This window comes from Gekko japonicus, unplaced genomic scaffold (assembly GCF_001447785.1).
Source record: "Gekko japonicus isolate JY-2015 unplaced genomic scaffold, Gekko_japonicus_V1.1 scaffold1162, whole genome shotgun sequence".
Classification (NCBI taxonomy): Eukaryota; Metazoa; Chordata; class Lepidosauria; order Squamata; family Gekkonidae; genus Gekko; species Gekko japonicus.
In genome coordinates this window covers 106,581-123,852 of record NW_015172038.1, presented here as the reverse complement: position 1 = coordinate 123,852, position 17,272 = coordinate 106,581, and the positions used below count along the sequence as shown (strand labels likewise).

The following is a 17,272-nucleotide window of genomic DNA, read 5'->3' as shown; positions in this document are numbered from 1 at the left end:
AGGGAAAGGAAAGGAGTTTGTAAGCCCGTCTGAGACTCCAAGTGAAGGGCGGGGTATAAATCCAATCTCTCCTCTCTCTCTCTCTGTCTACTTCCGTAATTCTAATTTGGGTTATTGCTTTTGAAAGAAGTGCATTTTCTATCCAAGCTCCTCTGGCCCTGGCAGAGTGCCACTGAGAAGCCAGCACCCTAGAACCTGGTAAGTGTGGAAGCAAATGGAAGGAAAGGGAGCACTCTGATTCAGAATGGCCTTCCTAAAGTTGTAGTCCTGTTACTGTATCTCTCTGTCCCTTTCTGTTTTGGACTCAGATGTTTCCATCCTATCTTCTTCGTTTGTCTCTACTATCTTGCCTGTGGGATATACTGCACTTGGGTCTCAGTTTTTCGTCGGTTAAAGTGTATTTAGCTGCGGTGTCAGCTTTTCATCCATCTGTTGATGGGTTTTCAGTTTTCTCGCATCCTCAGACAAAACAGTTTTGTAAAGGCCTTATTCGCCTGTACCCTCCCCGTCGTCCTCCAACCCCGGCCTGGGATTTGGCTTTAGTTTTGCGTTTTTTGATGGGAAAACCTTTCGAGCCATTGGCCACTTGCTCTCTAAAATTGCTGTCACTCAAGACTGCGTTTTTGGTGGCCATTACCTCTGCTCGTCGGGTCAGCGAATTGTCTGCTCTGAGGTGTGATCCACCATACTTAAGTTTTTCCCCACATGGGGTTTCATTGTCTTTGGACATCTCCTTTTTACCGAAAGTTGTTTCGGAATTTCATTTACGTTCAGATGTAGTTCTGCCATCATTTTTCCCGTCTCCTGCTAATGAAGAGGAACGGAAATTGCATTCTCTGGATGTTAAGAGAGCGTTGTTGTTCTATTTGGGCAGGACTAAGTCTTTTCGCCAGTCTCCAGCTTTGTTTGTTGCTCACAGTATGCCCTCCCAAGGGAAGAAGATCTCTTCCCAGAGGCTGTCGAGATGGATTGTGGAGGTGATCAAGCTATGCTACGCTTTGGCTAAGAAACCTCTTCCAGGTCAGCTTCGCGCCCATTCTACGAGGGCGGTAGCAACTTCCACAGCTTTCCTGCGAGGTATGCCGTTGGAGGACATCTGCAACGCTGCGACTTGGGCTACTCCGCTCACCTTCGTGAAGCATTATGCCCTTGATGTCCGGTCTTCTCGTCGTGTGGCGTTGGGTCGGTCTATATTGCAGACGGCGCAGATGTAGGGCCTCGGCCCCTCCTCCAGGTAAGAGTTATTGCTTGCTATTCTCCCAAGGGTGTGATGCACAGAGACCACGAAGAAGATAGACAGGTTGCTTACCTGTAACTGGTGATCTTCGAGTGGTCATCTGTGCATTCACACCACCCGCCCTCCTTCCCCTCTGCTCTCGGCCCTTCATCTTGTTTCTTTGAAGGCTGTTGGGCGGCGGTCAGAAGGAACTGGCGGGATCTGCGTGCCCCTCCTTGGTCATGCGCAGTGGAGCCGGCGCGTGACCTGGGAGAGGCGCGAAAATCCCTTTTGCTAGCTACCGGTACCGAGAAGGTCAGCGCAGGCGCAGTATATCCCAAGGGTGTGAATGCACAGATGACCACTCGAAGATCACCAGTTACAGGTAAGCAACCTGTCTTTCCCTTGTGTTTGTCTCTACTTCCTTGCCTGTACTGACAGCTATTCTAGCAGTTGAGTCCTGTAGGTGATTAGGATTGTCTCACACCTCCACCTTCTGGAGAAGCTCAAAGCTCTCAAATTCCTAGCACCCAACATTTAATTTATGTAAAGGTACTGTGGCTCAAGCCTGTCCAGAAATCAAATTCAGTGACATTTAAACCTTCCCCCCCCCCTCCCAGGGTGTTACACGGCTGGCAGAGAAGTCCCCAAGAATTCGCCTCCCTCGCTTCAGTTTCATGTTTGTTTAGATGTGTGAATCATTTACTGCTGATGGAAGCATGTAGATTCATATGCTCACTTTCTTTTTAAGGCAACATTACCATCTTTAACAAATCCACCCTCTCTGAGTCCAATTCGACGCAAAGGAAAAGAGAAGGAAGTTGCTGAACAGGCATCTGTAGCCATGAGCCCTAAAAAAAGCACTGAGAACAGCCCAGGTAGGAAGGATGAGTCTGTCCAGCCATGCAGAGGGTGGCGGAACACTGCTCCGGCTTTGACCTGTGCAAGCAATTCATTCTTCGGTAGTACTGTCTGCTCGTAGAGGACTTAACCAGCAGCTTTATGATTTCCCCCTCTCCACTTCCGTTTTCTGCCCAAGCCCTTCGCCTCTGTCCCCCGTGATCACCTTTTTGTCACACGATATAGTGACTGTGCTCCACAAGGCTGAATGATTTGCCTGCCGTATCACCAGTCGGCTTTAAGGTGATGAAAATGTAGCCCTATTTCTAGTCACATTCTGAAGACTTAAGGGCACTTAAGTTTTCTTAAGAAGGGACAGCGATTTCCCCCAATCCCCCCTCCTACTCCAGACCCCCACTAAAGTATTCCAAATGCTTTAGTGATCCCTGGGAACAACATTTCAAGTGGCTTTGTGGCCTGCAGTGGAAGGTGGGTGAGAGAATCAGTGAAAGGGCCATCCCATCTTAAGAAAATTCAAGGTGTTTTTTTTTAATTGCATGGCTAGATATTAGCCGCTAAGGTGGAAAAAAATCAATACAATTTGGAACACCGCTGCTCATTATTTTTGGCCCGTCTCCTTTTATTATATATCACATTGTGTGCTACTTCTTATGTAAATGTAGTTACAGGGAAACCGCTGTTGTTTGCCACTTGATTATCCAGAATGTTCAGTCAACCAGCATCACCTAGAGGACAAGCTCCTCCTCAGCCACCGTGCTGGTATGTCTTTGGGCCCATGCGTGCCCCACTCCTGCCTGTCCAGCTTGGTGCTGCTGGCTGTTTGTATGCTTTTGACAGTCAGCGCTGCCAGCTGGCGTCACTCTTGGGTGCCTCCTTCCCCCTTAGTTTCCCTCAGTCTTTTGGGAACCAGCTCTGCCGGAGGACTTCTGGGCAGCTGGCCCACTTGTCTGCAAGCTGCATAGGCATGGGGGCTGTTGCCATGGCATTCCTAGTGGAGTAGGATTTGGTTGTTGCACATTCCTCTGGGCAGGAGATAGGGCACAGCAGTAAGTTGGAGTATCTGGCAACACTCGTGCTGGGAAACCAAGCCTTTACTGTACCAAGACATACACTGTATGGATGTGTGTTTATGCATTAAAGAAATGTATATACGTAGGTAGGATGAGTTAATCTGCAGAGAGAGTGCGGAATAGTAGGTAACAATATGTCCCCTCTCGCAGCACATCTACTAAAACTGGAATACTATAGAGAAGTTCTGTGTGACCTGTACAGAGGGATGATATGCTGGTTCCAAGTGTTTAACGCTGAAAAAAGATAATACCTCTTCCTTTAATTTTATCAGCTCCAAGGCAAATAGATGCTTCAGGCCCAACTCCAACAAGCAAGTCATCTCTGCTGGGCAACTTTTATAATCTCCCTTCCTATCTGAAGCTGTATGATGTTTTGAAAGCGACTCATGCCAACTATAAGGTACCATCTCCTCCTTTTTACTGAAAAACTTGCCTATGCCCTTTGGCATTGTCTAGGTAATCCTTGTGAGCTGCATTTCTTTGCTTTATACGTTTTAGGTCAGAGAGAACATACCTTTATGTTCACATTTTCTGGATTCACAAGTTGGGAAAAACCCTATTTTGTTTTTATTTTATTTATTTCATTTATCACTGAAGACTCAAGGCAGATTACAACATTTTAAAAACAATTCAGTCAGACAGCCAGGAACTCCAGTGAACCATGCAGTCGAGCGAGGGTTACAGAACTGGGAAACAATGCAAAACAAAAAATGGTCTAAGGTGGGACAAAGCAGAAAGCAGGCTACAAAAGTAGGGGACAGTGCAGTAAAAGGGAGATGATACATACAGTAAACATTGTAATAGACTACGATCCTCTCCCTTTTAAAAGCCCTAACCCTAATCTATTCTGTTATACTACTATTCTGATCCTTGTGTAAAAATCCCCTCCTGAATGTAATATGGAAGATATTTAAATGAAGCATATATATTTTAATCTGTTAAGTAATATATAAATAAAACATGTTGTTCCTAAACTGCCACTGTAAAGTGTTATCCCCATAATCAGGCTACGCACGCAAAAGAAAGCCTCTTTGGAGGCTGAATCCATACATCATCTGGATCCGGTTACTGGTCTCATTACTATTAATAATGTTAAAGCATCGTATTTTACCAAATGCTGTTTCTTTCCGAAATCTCCTGTTTGGACCTCACAACTCTATGTCCAGACTCACAGACCTCCTGCTTCTAAAGCTCTCTTACCTACAGAGATAGCAATTTTTGTTTTGTTCCTTGCCCTCCTTCTGTTTCATTAAGTGCATCTTATTCAAATAAATGAAGCAAGTAAAGTTTCCTCGTCACTTTTATCTTCCTGTCTGGAATACATTTACCTGCTGGACATCTGACTTTCATTAGCACTCTGAGTCACTTTGTCATTAGTTTGGAGAAATTCCATAAAGACGTTCCCCGTCTCGTTTGGGTTTTAGGTCACGCTGGATCTCCAGAACACCACAGAGAAGTTTGGTGGCTTCCTGCGATCCGCCCTGGATGTCCTCTCCCAGATTTTAGAGCTCGCAACTCTTCAAGACATTGGAAAAGTGGGTTGGAAATTGGTTATAAAGCTTAATGCTTTTGAATAAATGAATGTTTAAATAAAATCGATTGCCATATGTTCTGTAGAATCTATCCTATTTTAACTTTCTTTTAGAAAATGTCTCTTAAACTGCTAGTTTTAACGATAAATATATCTTTTTGCAGAAGGTTTGTTTAAATGCAACTTGTTTAAAATTTTTCTATTCCAGTATGTTGAAGAAATTTTGGGTTATCTGAAATCCTGTTTCAACAGAGAACCAATGATGGCAACTGTGTGTGTGCAGCAGGTAACAGGCAAAAAAAAATGTGCACTTTCTTGAAACAGAGGTCATTCTTGTTCCAAAGCAAACTCTAAAGCACTGCAGGAGCTCTACAGGAGACACAGTGGCATGGGTTCATCCTGCAGCCAGTGATAATAGGTGTGTTGTCCTTTCAGGCATGGAAAAGGCCCATATGTACAGTTCTGTCCATTTGACAGTCACTTCGTAGAATGGGAGACGGCCTCGTGCCATACTAGCATGAACTGTAGGTTCATTTCACGTATACTACACTGTGTCCTAGCTGCCACTGAAGGGTGGAAACTACTCAGTACCAATGAAAAATGTATTTTTAAAAATCTATTTTGCAAAAATATACAGTTACTTAGAAAAAAATATCAGGAGCGGCTATTCACAAGCAAGCATGAATGAGACAGTTACACAAGAAGAACAGAGTAATATCTTTGAAAAGTCCTGGTTCGAGAGAATTCACGTCATCAAATCCTTTGTGTTTCCTAAGTTTTTATACTGTTTTAGAGCTCTCCCTGTATTTATTCAACACTCAACATTGCTAAAATGGCAACGCACTATCACTGCCTTTTTATGGAAATACAAACTTCCCTGTATCAGCTCCGTAGCACTACAGCAAGTAAAGGAGGAATGGCTTTGCCCAACCTACCCACATACTATGCTGCAACAATGTTATCCAACAGGATTAGGCAATACCATCTTTGTGATGTGCTGGATTGGGCGTATATAGAAGAACAATCACTCCAGTATCAAACTTTCAAGGAAGTTTGTGATCAGACAATCTTAGTAGAGTATACAACAAGCAAAGAAATCTTTTTCTAAGAACAACATTAATGGTTTAGCACCATTATCGACCTAAACTGGGTCTGACAAGATCTCTTTTAAGTACTTTCACTGGCCAAAATTGGCTTCTACCTGCAAAAGAAAACCATTCCTTTCTCCATTGGAAGGCTGTCGGCATAACACGGATTATTGACGCCATACACAAAGAGGGACTAGCAACCAAAATGGATTTAGAACGTAAGTTCAAAGTTACCTTACCTTGGTACGAATATCTTCAGTTTCAGCACCTGGTAGGGCTTTCCGCAATTCAAGAAAACATCAAAAAAATTATCAGTGTTCGAAAAATTACTTGTACTAAGATAAAAGGTTCCATTGCCACTGTTTATAAAATATTACTCGGATTAGACTTCATCAAAATCTTAAACTACCAGCAAGCCTGGCACAAAAGACTTTAAGTCAATTGTCTCTGAGGACCATTGGGACGTAATTTGGGCAACACAAGCTAAACTATCCAGGTCATTAATAATCCACTCAACTGCAGCTAAAGTCTTGTTCAGATGGTATCTGACACCAGTTAAGTTGTCACACATGATACCTCAAGCCTTACCCCTCTGCGAAACAATGTGGCCTGGAAGCTACCTTCTTCCACAACTGATGGGAATGTAGGTACATTCAACACTTCTGGATTATACTATACCTTTTGATCCAGTCGTCGTTCTGTTAAATCTCTGGCCGGAAGATAAGCCACCCGCAATCAGAAGAGAGTTGATTCATATACTGTTAGTTGCAGCTAAGGCAATAATTGCACAAATATGGAAAGATGTAAAACCTCCCTCAGTCAACCAATGGTTAGCTAAAGTATGGGATTACTTTATATTAGAGAAATGTTTAGCCTCCTGTGATGTAAACCACAAGGGGTGTGAGCTCTTAAATCCCTTAGATAAATGGTTCCCCTTTTTGGAAAAAGCAGACATAGACATGATGGAAGGAGAATCCATCTCTGGAGCCAATTACAACACCTTCCTATATATGTAACAGATGACACTTTATTATTTGCCGCCTTATTACGATCTATTGAGGTACATCTGTTTAATTGATCTCCAGGCTGATTTCTGTAGTATCTATTGTTGCGCTGTGCTTAACTGTGTTTTAGTTATGTTTTTGTACTGACCTTAGTGTTTCCCTTACTTGCTGTAGCTTACCGTGGATGCTTCTGATTTTTTTCCTCACACTGTACATTCTAAAAATCAATAAAAATAAATACATGAATAGTCAGCCGCAGATCAAAAAGCTGAAAGCCTTAGGAATGACACACACATATTATAGCTGCTAGAAGAATGTTTTGAGTTAATTTCTTCAGATATAAAGCATGCTTCTTTCTTCCTTGCATGAAGCTACCAATCAGTGAAGAGCTCTTCCTGCTAGCAGTCAGTGTGTGTGTGTGTGTGTGTGTGTGTGTGTGTGTGTGTGTGTTATTCCTTCCGCTTTCAGCTTTTTGTTTTGTGGCTGACTTTTCAATGATATTACTCAGTTCTTCTTGTTTGGCTTTCTCATTCATGTTTGCTTGGTAATAGCCATTGGGAAAAGATAGGGAGAATCTTGATGGGGCTCTCTGCCGGCTTCGGAGGGCTTTGAGACCACTGGCGTCCCTTCCGTCTCCCCCTCGTGTACTGCAGTTCCCAAGCAATTAACTCTTGGTGCCCGAAAGGATGTCCTCTCCCCCCGCCCCATCCCTGTTGGAACAGGTATCCTTATCTAATCAGGGTAAATGTCCTCTGTATCATAGCTGCCTTAGGAGTTGAACATTCAGACTGAGTGATAAGGAAGAAAGAGAGAATGATTACATAAGTTTGATAGATTTAAAACACCCTGCTTTTCTTCTCATCATGCATTCAAAATGGCTCATACCTAATAAACTGCATGAATAATAAATATGAAATAACACTCCAGAAGTCTGTTTATAAATTCTGAAGTAAAAGCAAGAGTTGCAGGCATCAGCGATTGACTGCACAGGAAAGCCAAACACTCTCAACTTTGCTTTGCAAAATAAGGGTCAGCATGAGGTGGTTTTTTCTTTTCTTTTTGAGAAGATGCCATAAGCAGGTGTGTCCAGTCAGAAGGCAGGCAGAGCCATGGACAGGACCTTCCAGGCTGGTCTTAATTGCTCAGTTCACGTGTCTGCAGGAGTTGTCCTGGGGGCCACCTTCAGGCAAAACTCCTTGGGGACCTGTCGCCGGCAGATTGAGAAACTGTGAGGAATGGGGTTCGTTCCACTCTTTTACTTTAGAATTTATGTGACTCTGCCTGACTTCTGAATTGTTTCTCCGTCTTTCCTTAGCTGCTGAAGACATTGTTTGGCACAAATCTGGCTTCCCAGTATGACTGCTTGTCTGCCAATCCCAGAGGTTCTCAAGGCAAAGCGCAGCGCTTGGGCTCTTCCAACTTGAGACCGGGTCTTTATCATTATTGCTTCATGGCGCCTTATACACATTTTACACAAGCCCTGGCTGATGCTAGTTTAAGGAATATGGTGCAGGCCGAACAGGAACATGATGCTTCTGGGTAAGCGCACCTCTGATCCCTAACTTCAGGTAGGATGTTTGGCTTCCTTGTGTGAGAGAGGACTTGGGCAAGAAGGTTTAGTTAATGAAGATGCTTACATTATTTAGTTCTGCTTTTAAAACCATCTTTTATTCGTGCCCTGCTTCCTTTGGTGTAGTGAAAGCAAAACTGAGGGCTCTTATTACAGCCAGTTCATTCCCTGTTCCTGCTGCAGCTGCCAGGCCAGAAATGCTTCTTCCCTCCTCTGGCAGCTAGGAGGCAGACTTGGGAGAACTAAGAGCTAAGTGGGGGCACATCTTGTCTTCCGTGGAGGCGCCAGTCTTGAAAAGCTGTGCGACCGAGAGGTCTTCAATATTTTGGGTAGACTATAACAAGGCTTTGCAAGCTTCCCAGCGATGTGTGTAGCATGGTGTAGTGGTTAAGAGCGACAGACTCTCATTTGGAGAACTGGGTTAGATTTCGCACTTCTCCACATGAAGCCAGCTTGGGTCTGACACGGCTCTTTCAGAGCTCTCTCAGCCCCCCAAATAAGTCTAGCTTGCCACCAGGTGGTGCATAAAACTAAAAGAGTTAGAGCTTAAGGCTGCCAGACAATCTTAGGACCTCTGGGCCATACTACGCACAATGCCATACAGTAATTATTAATTATTTGCAAGCCCAGTGGGGCAGTATGGGAAGGGTAGGGAAGGATCGCCTGCACATGCGACCCAAACTCACTGGAAGATGCTTTCCAGATCAAATATATGGAAGACCTGCTGTGTACATTTCTCCCTTTCCCACTCACTCCCAAGGTCCTTTACAAGATAAGGCAGGAACACACCACCGCCATCTTGATAGCTTCCTGTGGCTGGAGGCAGACTTGGCTCCCAGCACTACTCTAGGCATGTCCCAGAAAGGATACAGCCTCTTTCTGCAGGGGCCCTTCCTACATCCAAACACTGCCAGCATGGCTCATTCAGTAACCAGCCATCAATTCTCTGAGCCCATAATACAGGTACTACTTAATGCCAGAAAACCATTCACCTGGCACTCCTGTTCCACTAAATGGAAATGCTTCTTTTCACGGGCCAAGGAATGTCCCATCGAAAAGGACTTTGAATACCTCCTTAATCTAGTTCAGGTATGTCCAACAGGTAGATCGCGATCTATCAGTAGATCGCGGAGGGGTCAGAGGTAGGTCACCAGCCCCACTTGGTCTCACTGATGGTCTCACTAATGAGCAAGAGCGAAGTTTTAAAGATTGCGCAAGATCAGCCTGGATCAATACTTGACCTACATTTGACACAAATAACTCTGAATAAAACTTAAAGAAAGTTATTGTGACAGTTAAAGAAAGTTATAACTCAAAAAATAAAAAATGTTTGCAGTTCTTTCTGGATCTTCGTCTCTCTGTTTTGTTTTTGCTTATTTTGCTGACTAGTAAATGACAGAAGGTGCATTATAAATGGGGGGGGGGTGGAACCCAACTTTAGTGGGTTAAAATCTAATTTGAAACTAATTTGAAGCTTTATTATCATGGTGGTAGATCACTGGCACTTTTGGCCAGAAAAAATAGATCACTACCTGTTTGAAGCTGGACATGCCTGATCTAGTTCAAGGGGGATTATCATCCGCTCCATAAAAATTCATTTAGTTGCCGTAGCATATTTCCACAGTCACATAGAAGGGAGTCCAGATTATTCCTTAAGGCTTATTGAATCACTTTTCCCTGGTCCAACCATCAGTTCCCCAGTAGAGTCTGTCCTTTGTTCTCTCCAAACCATTGTTCTCTCTAAGCCATTTGCAGCCCATGGCCACATGCTCCCTCTGTCTTTTAACCATAAAAACTGCTGCTTCTAATACCCATCACCTCAGCCAGAGGTGGCATTAAGACACAGTTCCTAAAAATCTTTGACAATAGACTAGTCCTTTGAACTTCTCTATAATTTCTTTCTAAGAAGGAACTCAGATTCCATTTAAATTGCATTCATATTCCATTTAAATCAGGACATCACCTTGCTGGTATTATATCCAGAACCACATGATGGAAAAGAGTGAGCCCTGCATTTCTTAGAGATAAGCAGAGGGCGAAATCAATCAGGAAGGACAGCAACGTTTTCATGTCCCTCATAGGCCATAATCTGGACAAGAAGCTGTCATCCCAGTCCATTTCCAGACAGACAGTAGCTTGTATTAAACTGTGCTACAAGCTGGCATGAGTTGACGGCCGGTGCACATTCACTGTACCTGAGCCCAGTCCATCTCAGCTGCCTCTCGCCGTGGCCTCTCTGTCGAATCCATTGGCAAGGCTGCAACATGATCATCGTCCTGCCCTTTCGCAAGGCATTACTCCATGAACAGATGCCATGAGAGACGCAGCAACAGTAGGAAGAGTGGTCCTGCAATCTCTGTTCCTGATGCCCACTTTCCCAAGAGTGGCAAGTAAGCTTGCTAATCTCCCACGTGGGGCGACACAGGAACCGCAACAGTGGAAGCAGGGTGACGCTTATCTGTAACTGTTGTTCATTGAGTGCTGATCTGCGCAGTCACACTTCCTTCCCTCCTACCCTGCTGTGAGCTCTTAACGCAATCTGATAACCTTTACCTCAGTCTTGCAGCAGCAGAGAAGAACTGTGGGGGGAGATGGTCCACCCCCTCCCTCTCATGCTGGAAAAAGTGGGAAACAGCGTGGGGGGAGGGGGACAGGGACGGAGTGCCTCTAGTTACTGTCACCTTCAAAAAATCCTCTCTGCGGCAGGCCTGCACATGCACAGTACCCATGTGTGGCTGCACAGGTGACTGCTCGATAAACAACAGTTACAGGTAAGGACAGCCCTGTTTTCCTTGGGTGTTACATGTTGTCTCCTACATCTCATGTTTCAGACTGAACGCCAATGGTCCTTTTGGAAATGGGCTGACTGCTGGTTCTGACTACTTTCATTGACGTGGTGGTGGAATAAATGGGTACTAATAATAAGTATTTACTTTTATAGCTGGTTTGACGTATTGCAAAAGGTTTCTGCACAACTGAAAACCAGCATAACCAGCGCGGCGAAGCATCGTGCTGACAAGGTACAAACCAAAAATGTACTAAACTGTTGCTTGGGATTCTTTGTGGAAAGGTGTGGGTGAGCGATGCTTATCCGTCCCTCTTCCCATTGTTTACTTGCCTGCAGTCCCGTCCCCCCCACCCATACACATTTTTCACAGCCATGCTCACTTTGTTAAACATTTTGAGTCCAACTGAAGGGAAACTGTAGCTGGGTCAGACTGGGGTGGCGGGGGGTGGGTGGTACAGTGTGAACCAGAAGTAGGAAGTTTTGTGGTCCTTAGTTATGTGCCCTTCCCCCTTCCTGTGTTGTTCAGCAGGCTGGCATCTGAAGATGTCAGATTACCTTTTCCACTGTGACGTCTAGTGCTGAATTCCTGAAAGATTGCAGAAGTCCCAGTCACCTCTGAATGTCTCTCGCCTTGACAACACTACATGGTTACACAATAAATTGGCTGCAGCTTGATGGCACTTTCCTCCACCACCATAACCTTCTTGTAGCACTCCCGGTTCCTATTGCAGACTGGTCCCTTCCCCGCCCCCCGACTCTTGGGCACTAGGAATTCTTTTGCTAGAGCCTGTATATCACCCCCAACACACTTCCCCCTAGTCTCTCATCCAAAGGAGTTCCTGCCCACAGCAGGAGAAAGACATTTAGCTCACAGTTGCCTGAGCAAAAGGCAGGCTTACAAATATTTCAAATAAATAGAAATGCTACCAACATGTGCTCTTTCTTCTCATCAGGGGACCCTAGGTAACAGTTTTTACATATTCTCCTCAGTCTCTTTAACCAACACTCTACTTAGCTACTTCACCTCATAGTCGTATTGTAATATACACATCTGGAGTCCAGATTTTCATTGCATTCAAAAAAGAGGCATGGCTGCCTCCAGGTCCTTTTCATGCTCAGTTGTGGGAGTCAGGCCAATAACGGGGACTCTGTGTAGGCACATCTGTGTATCAATTTATATAAGCGATTAGAAGATTTAATTCTGCGGTTTGTTTTAACTGTTACTTTTGAAATTGGAATCCTATTCAGTTGGTACCCCTTTTCACTTTTTTTCCATAGAATATTATTCATAATCACATTCGTTTGTTTGAGCCCCTTGTTATCAAAGCATTAAAGCAGTATACCACAACAACTTCTGTACAGCTGCAGAGGCAAGTTCTGGACCTTCTTGCACAACTGGTTCAGTTACGAGTTAACTACTGCCTTTTGGACTCGGATCAGGTGAGTGTGTGTGCTCAGAGGAAGCTCTTTGCTGTCCCCTCTTTGTTCGCTGCAAAGGGAATAATTTCACTGCTGTTTGCACTGATCGCTTATCCCAGCGATAAAGACAGATTCTAATTCAGGAGGAATCCTTTTCTTCTTCATGGCTATGGATTCGTCATGGATCATGTAACATGTGGGTCAAGCTCTGTTATGGCAGAACAGCCGATTGTGCATAGAGGTCCCCACAGCCACCTAACTGGGTCCCTGTAGCATGAGGCATCCAGAGGTAAAGCATCACCTTTGGCAAAGTCGGCTGTTGGGACATATCAGGGAGAAGCAGGCAGAGGAAAACTCGTTGCATTTTCATCCAGTGGGTAAAGGCAGTGAAGATTGGATTCTTTGTCAGAAAATAAGACTTATTAAAAGCTTCATATGTCAGGCCTCCAGTGCCTATTCCCATCCCACTAATTTAAATTTCATTTGCTTTAATTATGTGGTGCTTATGGGTGTCTAATAATCCTTTTAACAGTTTGCTGTGATTTTTATTTACTATATTTTTGAGTGATGAACGTATCAGAGTGATGGCTCCATGTTACCATGCGTGTCTGTAATCAAACTTAACTTGCTGTCCTAGTATAAAAAACATCAGTTGTCTGCTGGACCTCCTTTTTGTGTTTATTCCTGGCTTCAGGAGATCAGTTGAGAATTTGGGAGTGTGTGCGTTTTAACATCCGCCCACTGTAATTGAATTGCAATTGAATTACATCCTTGTGTCACTGAATTTCAAACCGCTTCACAGATAAGTAAAAAAAGGTAAAGGTTCCCTTGCTCGAAAGCCAGTCGAATCCGACTCTAGGGTTGCGGTGCTCATCTCCGTTTCAAAGCCGAAGAGCCAGCGCTGTCCGAAGACATTTCTGTGGTCATGTGGCCGGCATGACTAAACACCAAGGCGCACGGAACGCTGTTACCTTCCCACTGAAGTGGTACCTATTTATCTACTTGCAATTTCTTGCTTTCAAACTGCTAGGTTGGCATCAGAGATAAGTACATTACTGGTAACAGCCTGTATTATTTGCTTCAAGTTTTGTAATTGGACCATACAAGGTTTGTGGGCTCTGCTTTTGAACTCAGTGCTTTCAGAGGGGTCCTGGAATAGCAGTAGTCTTCCTGTCATTTTTTGTCTACCAAATCTGGATGCCCTGACAGTGAAGTTTTAGTTATGCTTCTTTTGCATTGATAGCAATTGCTTGCCCCTCGAATGGTAATTGGCTATGACTAAGGGAAAGTATAGCCTTTTCCATTCCCGGATTGGTGTTCAAATATTTCATTGACAGTCAGCATGTTGGTAGAGCCAGCCCATTTGTCCCACCATTTTTTCTAGATGTTTATTCAGGGGATCCAAGGATTTTGTCCAGGTACAGAGCAAAGTTTATTCAAAATGCCTAAATCTGGCAATTTTTTCTAGAATGCAGTGGCACTATTCCTTGTAATGAGCCTGTTGTGCAGGAGATGATAAAACACACAATGGCTGTTCTACCATAGTACAGTAAAAGCTTTTTTACTCAGCACTTGTTTATCCAGGACAGTCAGTTAATTGGCATCATCCACAAGACAAGCTCACATGAAGCTGCCTTATCCTGAATCAGACCCTCGGTCTACCAATGTCAGTATTGTCTACTCAGACTGGCAGTAGCTCTCCAAAGTCTCGGGCAGAAGCCTTTCACTTCAGAAAGCTCCTCCCACTCACCCTGCATTTGTCCCCCCTCCCATCACCAGCTGGCCATCTTGGTACCTCTGGCCATTGCTGAGGCTTCTGGCGGACCGCGCTGATACCGTCCTTGGGTGCCTACCCCCCCCCGCCCCCCACTTGCCTCGGTCTTTCAGGAGCCCACTGCGCTAGAGGGCTCCCAGGCAGCAGGCCCATTTGCCTGCCTGATGCATAGGACAGCTCAGCGGGAAGGGCAAGGGTCCTCCCAGGTATGGGGGCTGTTGCCGTGGTGTTCCTAATGAGGGCGGCATTAGGTTGCTGCAGATTCCTCGGGGGTGGTGGGGGTGGAACACCAATATGCTTGAGTATCCAACACGTTTATTTAACCGGCAAACCCCATTTCCTGTAAGTGCCAGATATCAAAGCTTTTACTGTAAACTTTAATTTTCTCCCCCAAAAGACTGAGTGTAGTAGACTCCTTTTAAAAGAGATACTGGCCTGTCAATATACAAATGACCATTTAAAAAAAATCTGCCTCATCACTTTTTAATTTGTTTTTTTTTGCAGTGCTTAGTATTTCATTGACCATTTATTCAATGACTTTTTTCATTTATTCAGGATATTGACCATTTTTTTCAATAACGTTTGCAGCACCTAATGAGAATATTTGTGTGCTTCTAGGTATTCATTGGATTTGTGCTCAGGCAGTTTGAATACATTGAAGTGGGACTGTTCAGGTACACATTCTGCATTACATGGTCATTTGTAATTGCGTGCATTTGTTTGAAAGCTGGGGCTGAGCCGAAATGGAGCTGGCTTTGTGACTGTTTTCATGCTTTCTGAAAAGAGACCTCTCCTTTTCAGCAATTTTTAATTGGGGGGGTCTTGAAAGGGAGCAGAAGTGTTCTGTTGAGGAGGATACACAGGTGTCTCCATCGACAAGGTGATGCCTTGCCATGCCGCATGGGGTTCGTTGCCTCCTGGTAAAGAGTCTGGGAGCAGCAGCTGAGTTTCCTTGGCAGTGGAGATGCCCCCCCCCCCGATGCCACTGTAGCTTCCTTTGCCCTCAGAGACTTTGTGATCCGTTCATCTCTTGGGCCATGCATCTCCTACAAGCTCATATGCCTTTTAGTTCTCTGGAGGCGATTTGGAGGGCTGCCTTCTTGGCCACTGGCCACCTTTCAGAAGGCCTGTAAAACTTTGCAAGGCTTCCCAGATCGATCCTTTCAGATGGTTCTTGGGCTGCCTGCTGAGCTATTTATGTTGTTTATGGTTGGTTGATGGTTTAAAGTGTGGACATTTTGATGCAGTTTTAACTTGTGATGTTGTAAGCCACCTTGAGCTTTTGGAAGGGCGAAGTATGCCTTTTTAAATAAATGAAAGGTGGGGTGAAGGGCTGCAAACAGCCACAAACTATTTTTTAGAAGAAGAAGAGATTGGATTTATACCCCACCCTTCACTCCGAGTCTCAGAGCGGTTTACAAACTCCTTTCCCTTCCCTTCCCCTCCCCTCCCCACAACAGACACCCTGTGAGGTGGGTGGGTCTGAGAGAACTCTTTCGAGAACTGCCCTTTCAAGGACAGCGCTTGTCAGAAGTGGGGGAGTGGGGGAATCAAACCTGGTTCCCCCAGATTAGAGTCCACACTCTGTTTTAGAAGGTATATTGGGGTTATTTCAGAAAGCATTTTGTATCTCCCAGTTTCCTTTTCCCCTCCAAGTATTCCTGGGTACAATTTTCACACAGGCCTGATAGATGATCCCAATAAGAGTTATATTGATAACACTTGATTTGTTTGTAATAGTTTAGTCAATGAGAAGAGGTAAAGTGTTCTAGGAGAAATATGTTGGTCTTTCCTGACATCTTTTCCAAAGCAGATAAGCAGAATGCATTTGTCTTTGTAAACTGTATTATTATTTTAGAATGTGGGAGGTCATTAGAATTTTACTTACGCTGGACACAGGCCAAGAAAATGATAGCATGAAAGAAAGAAAAGAGCATTTTGAAATAACTTCTTAACCACATCACAGGATCACTTGAATTTACATTCAACATAATGGTGATACAGTGCTGTAATTTACTATTAGTTATTGTGGTATGCTGAACCAACGAAGAGTCTGGCAGTTCAATGTATAAATGGTAAACTATAGCACTGTATTGCTGCTTTGTTAGAATTGTGTAAAAATATACAGTTAGTTGGCTGTGGAAACATAGGTTCAATTGTATGTGCTGTCATTATGCTTTTGACTGTTCCAAAGCACAGAGAAGTCTTACACCTAGTTTAACTCTGGGAGCTTCCTAATTGTGAGGCTCTAATGTGTGTATCACTCCAATGGATACTAATTCATTCTTTTGCATTTATTCTGTTAATTGCTAATCTCTATTTCAGAACAAAAGCTTAGTATTTAATGCGTTAGGCAATGTACTCATTTCACCTGCAGAATAACTAAAAAACAAAAAAGCAACAGGATATTTCATGAAGTAGCAAAAGTGTTATACCAGTAAGATTGTGTGCATTAATATTCCTCAGTCATGGGAAGGCGGCATCCTGTAAAGACAGTGACCCTCGGAGGAGGCAGGCAGAGTTTCCAGAAGCATTTGGAATCTCTGCTTGGAGAAAGCCTCTTTCTGTTCTCTTACTTTCCACTGCATATGAATATTTAGAGATCTTCTTTCTTTCATTCACTTTCCTAATTAGACTAGCTGGGAGAAGCCAGGTTGGGTGTATTTAGTTTTCAAGGCTTGGCGGGGGGGGGGGGGGAGTTCTATCCGCCATGTGAGTCTCCCGTTGCCCCCAGGCCGTGGGGCATAATCTCTCATCCATCCTTCAGTGCCACTTGGGGCACCCTGCTCCTGTTCAGCTTCTTGCTTCTCCTTCCATGGCCAGATTCCCGCAGCCACTCCAGGTAGTGAGAACCGAGCGTGGTGAGCTCTGAGAGGCTGTGCGCCTTTTCCAAGCTGGGGGCAGGTCAGGCTGCTGGTATGGCTGGAGAAGGTCTTGACTTAGTCAAGTTG

The 17,272-nt window shown here is 44.3% G+C and overlaps 1 protein-coding gene across 1 annotated transcript in view; it reads left to right on the top strand.

Annotated features, from left to right (window-relative positions):
* HTT (huntingtin) overlaps positions 1–17,272 on the top strand; it is a 153,458-nt gene that overhangs the window by 68,218 nt on the left and 67,968 nt on the right. Inside the window, 8 exon segments of the mRNA XM_015420645.1 lie at positions 1,968–2,094; positions 3,420–3,547; positions 4,572–4,682; positions 4,887–4,964; positions 8,086–8,309; positions 11,282–11,360; positions 12,407–12,568; positions 14,940–14,995. Coding sequence (XP_015276131.1) covers positions 1,968–2,094; positions 3,420–3,547; positions 4,572–4,682; positions 4,887–4,964; positions 8,086–8,309; positions 11,282–11,360; positions 12,407–12,568; positions 14,940–14,995 — 965 coding nt within the window.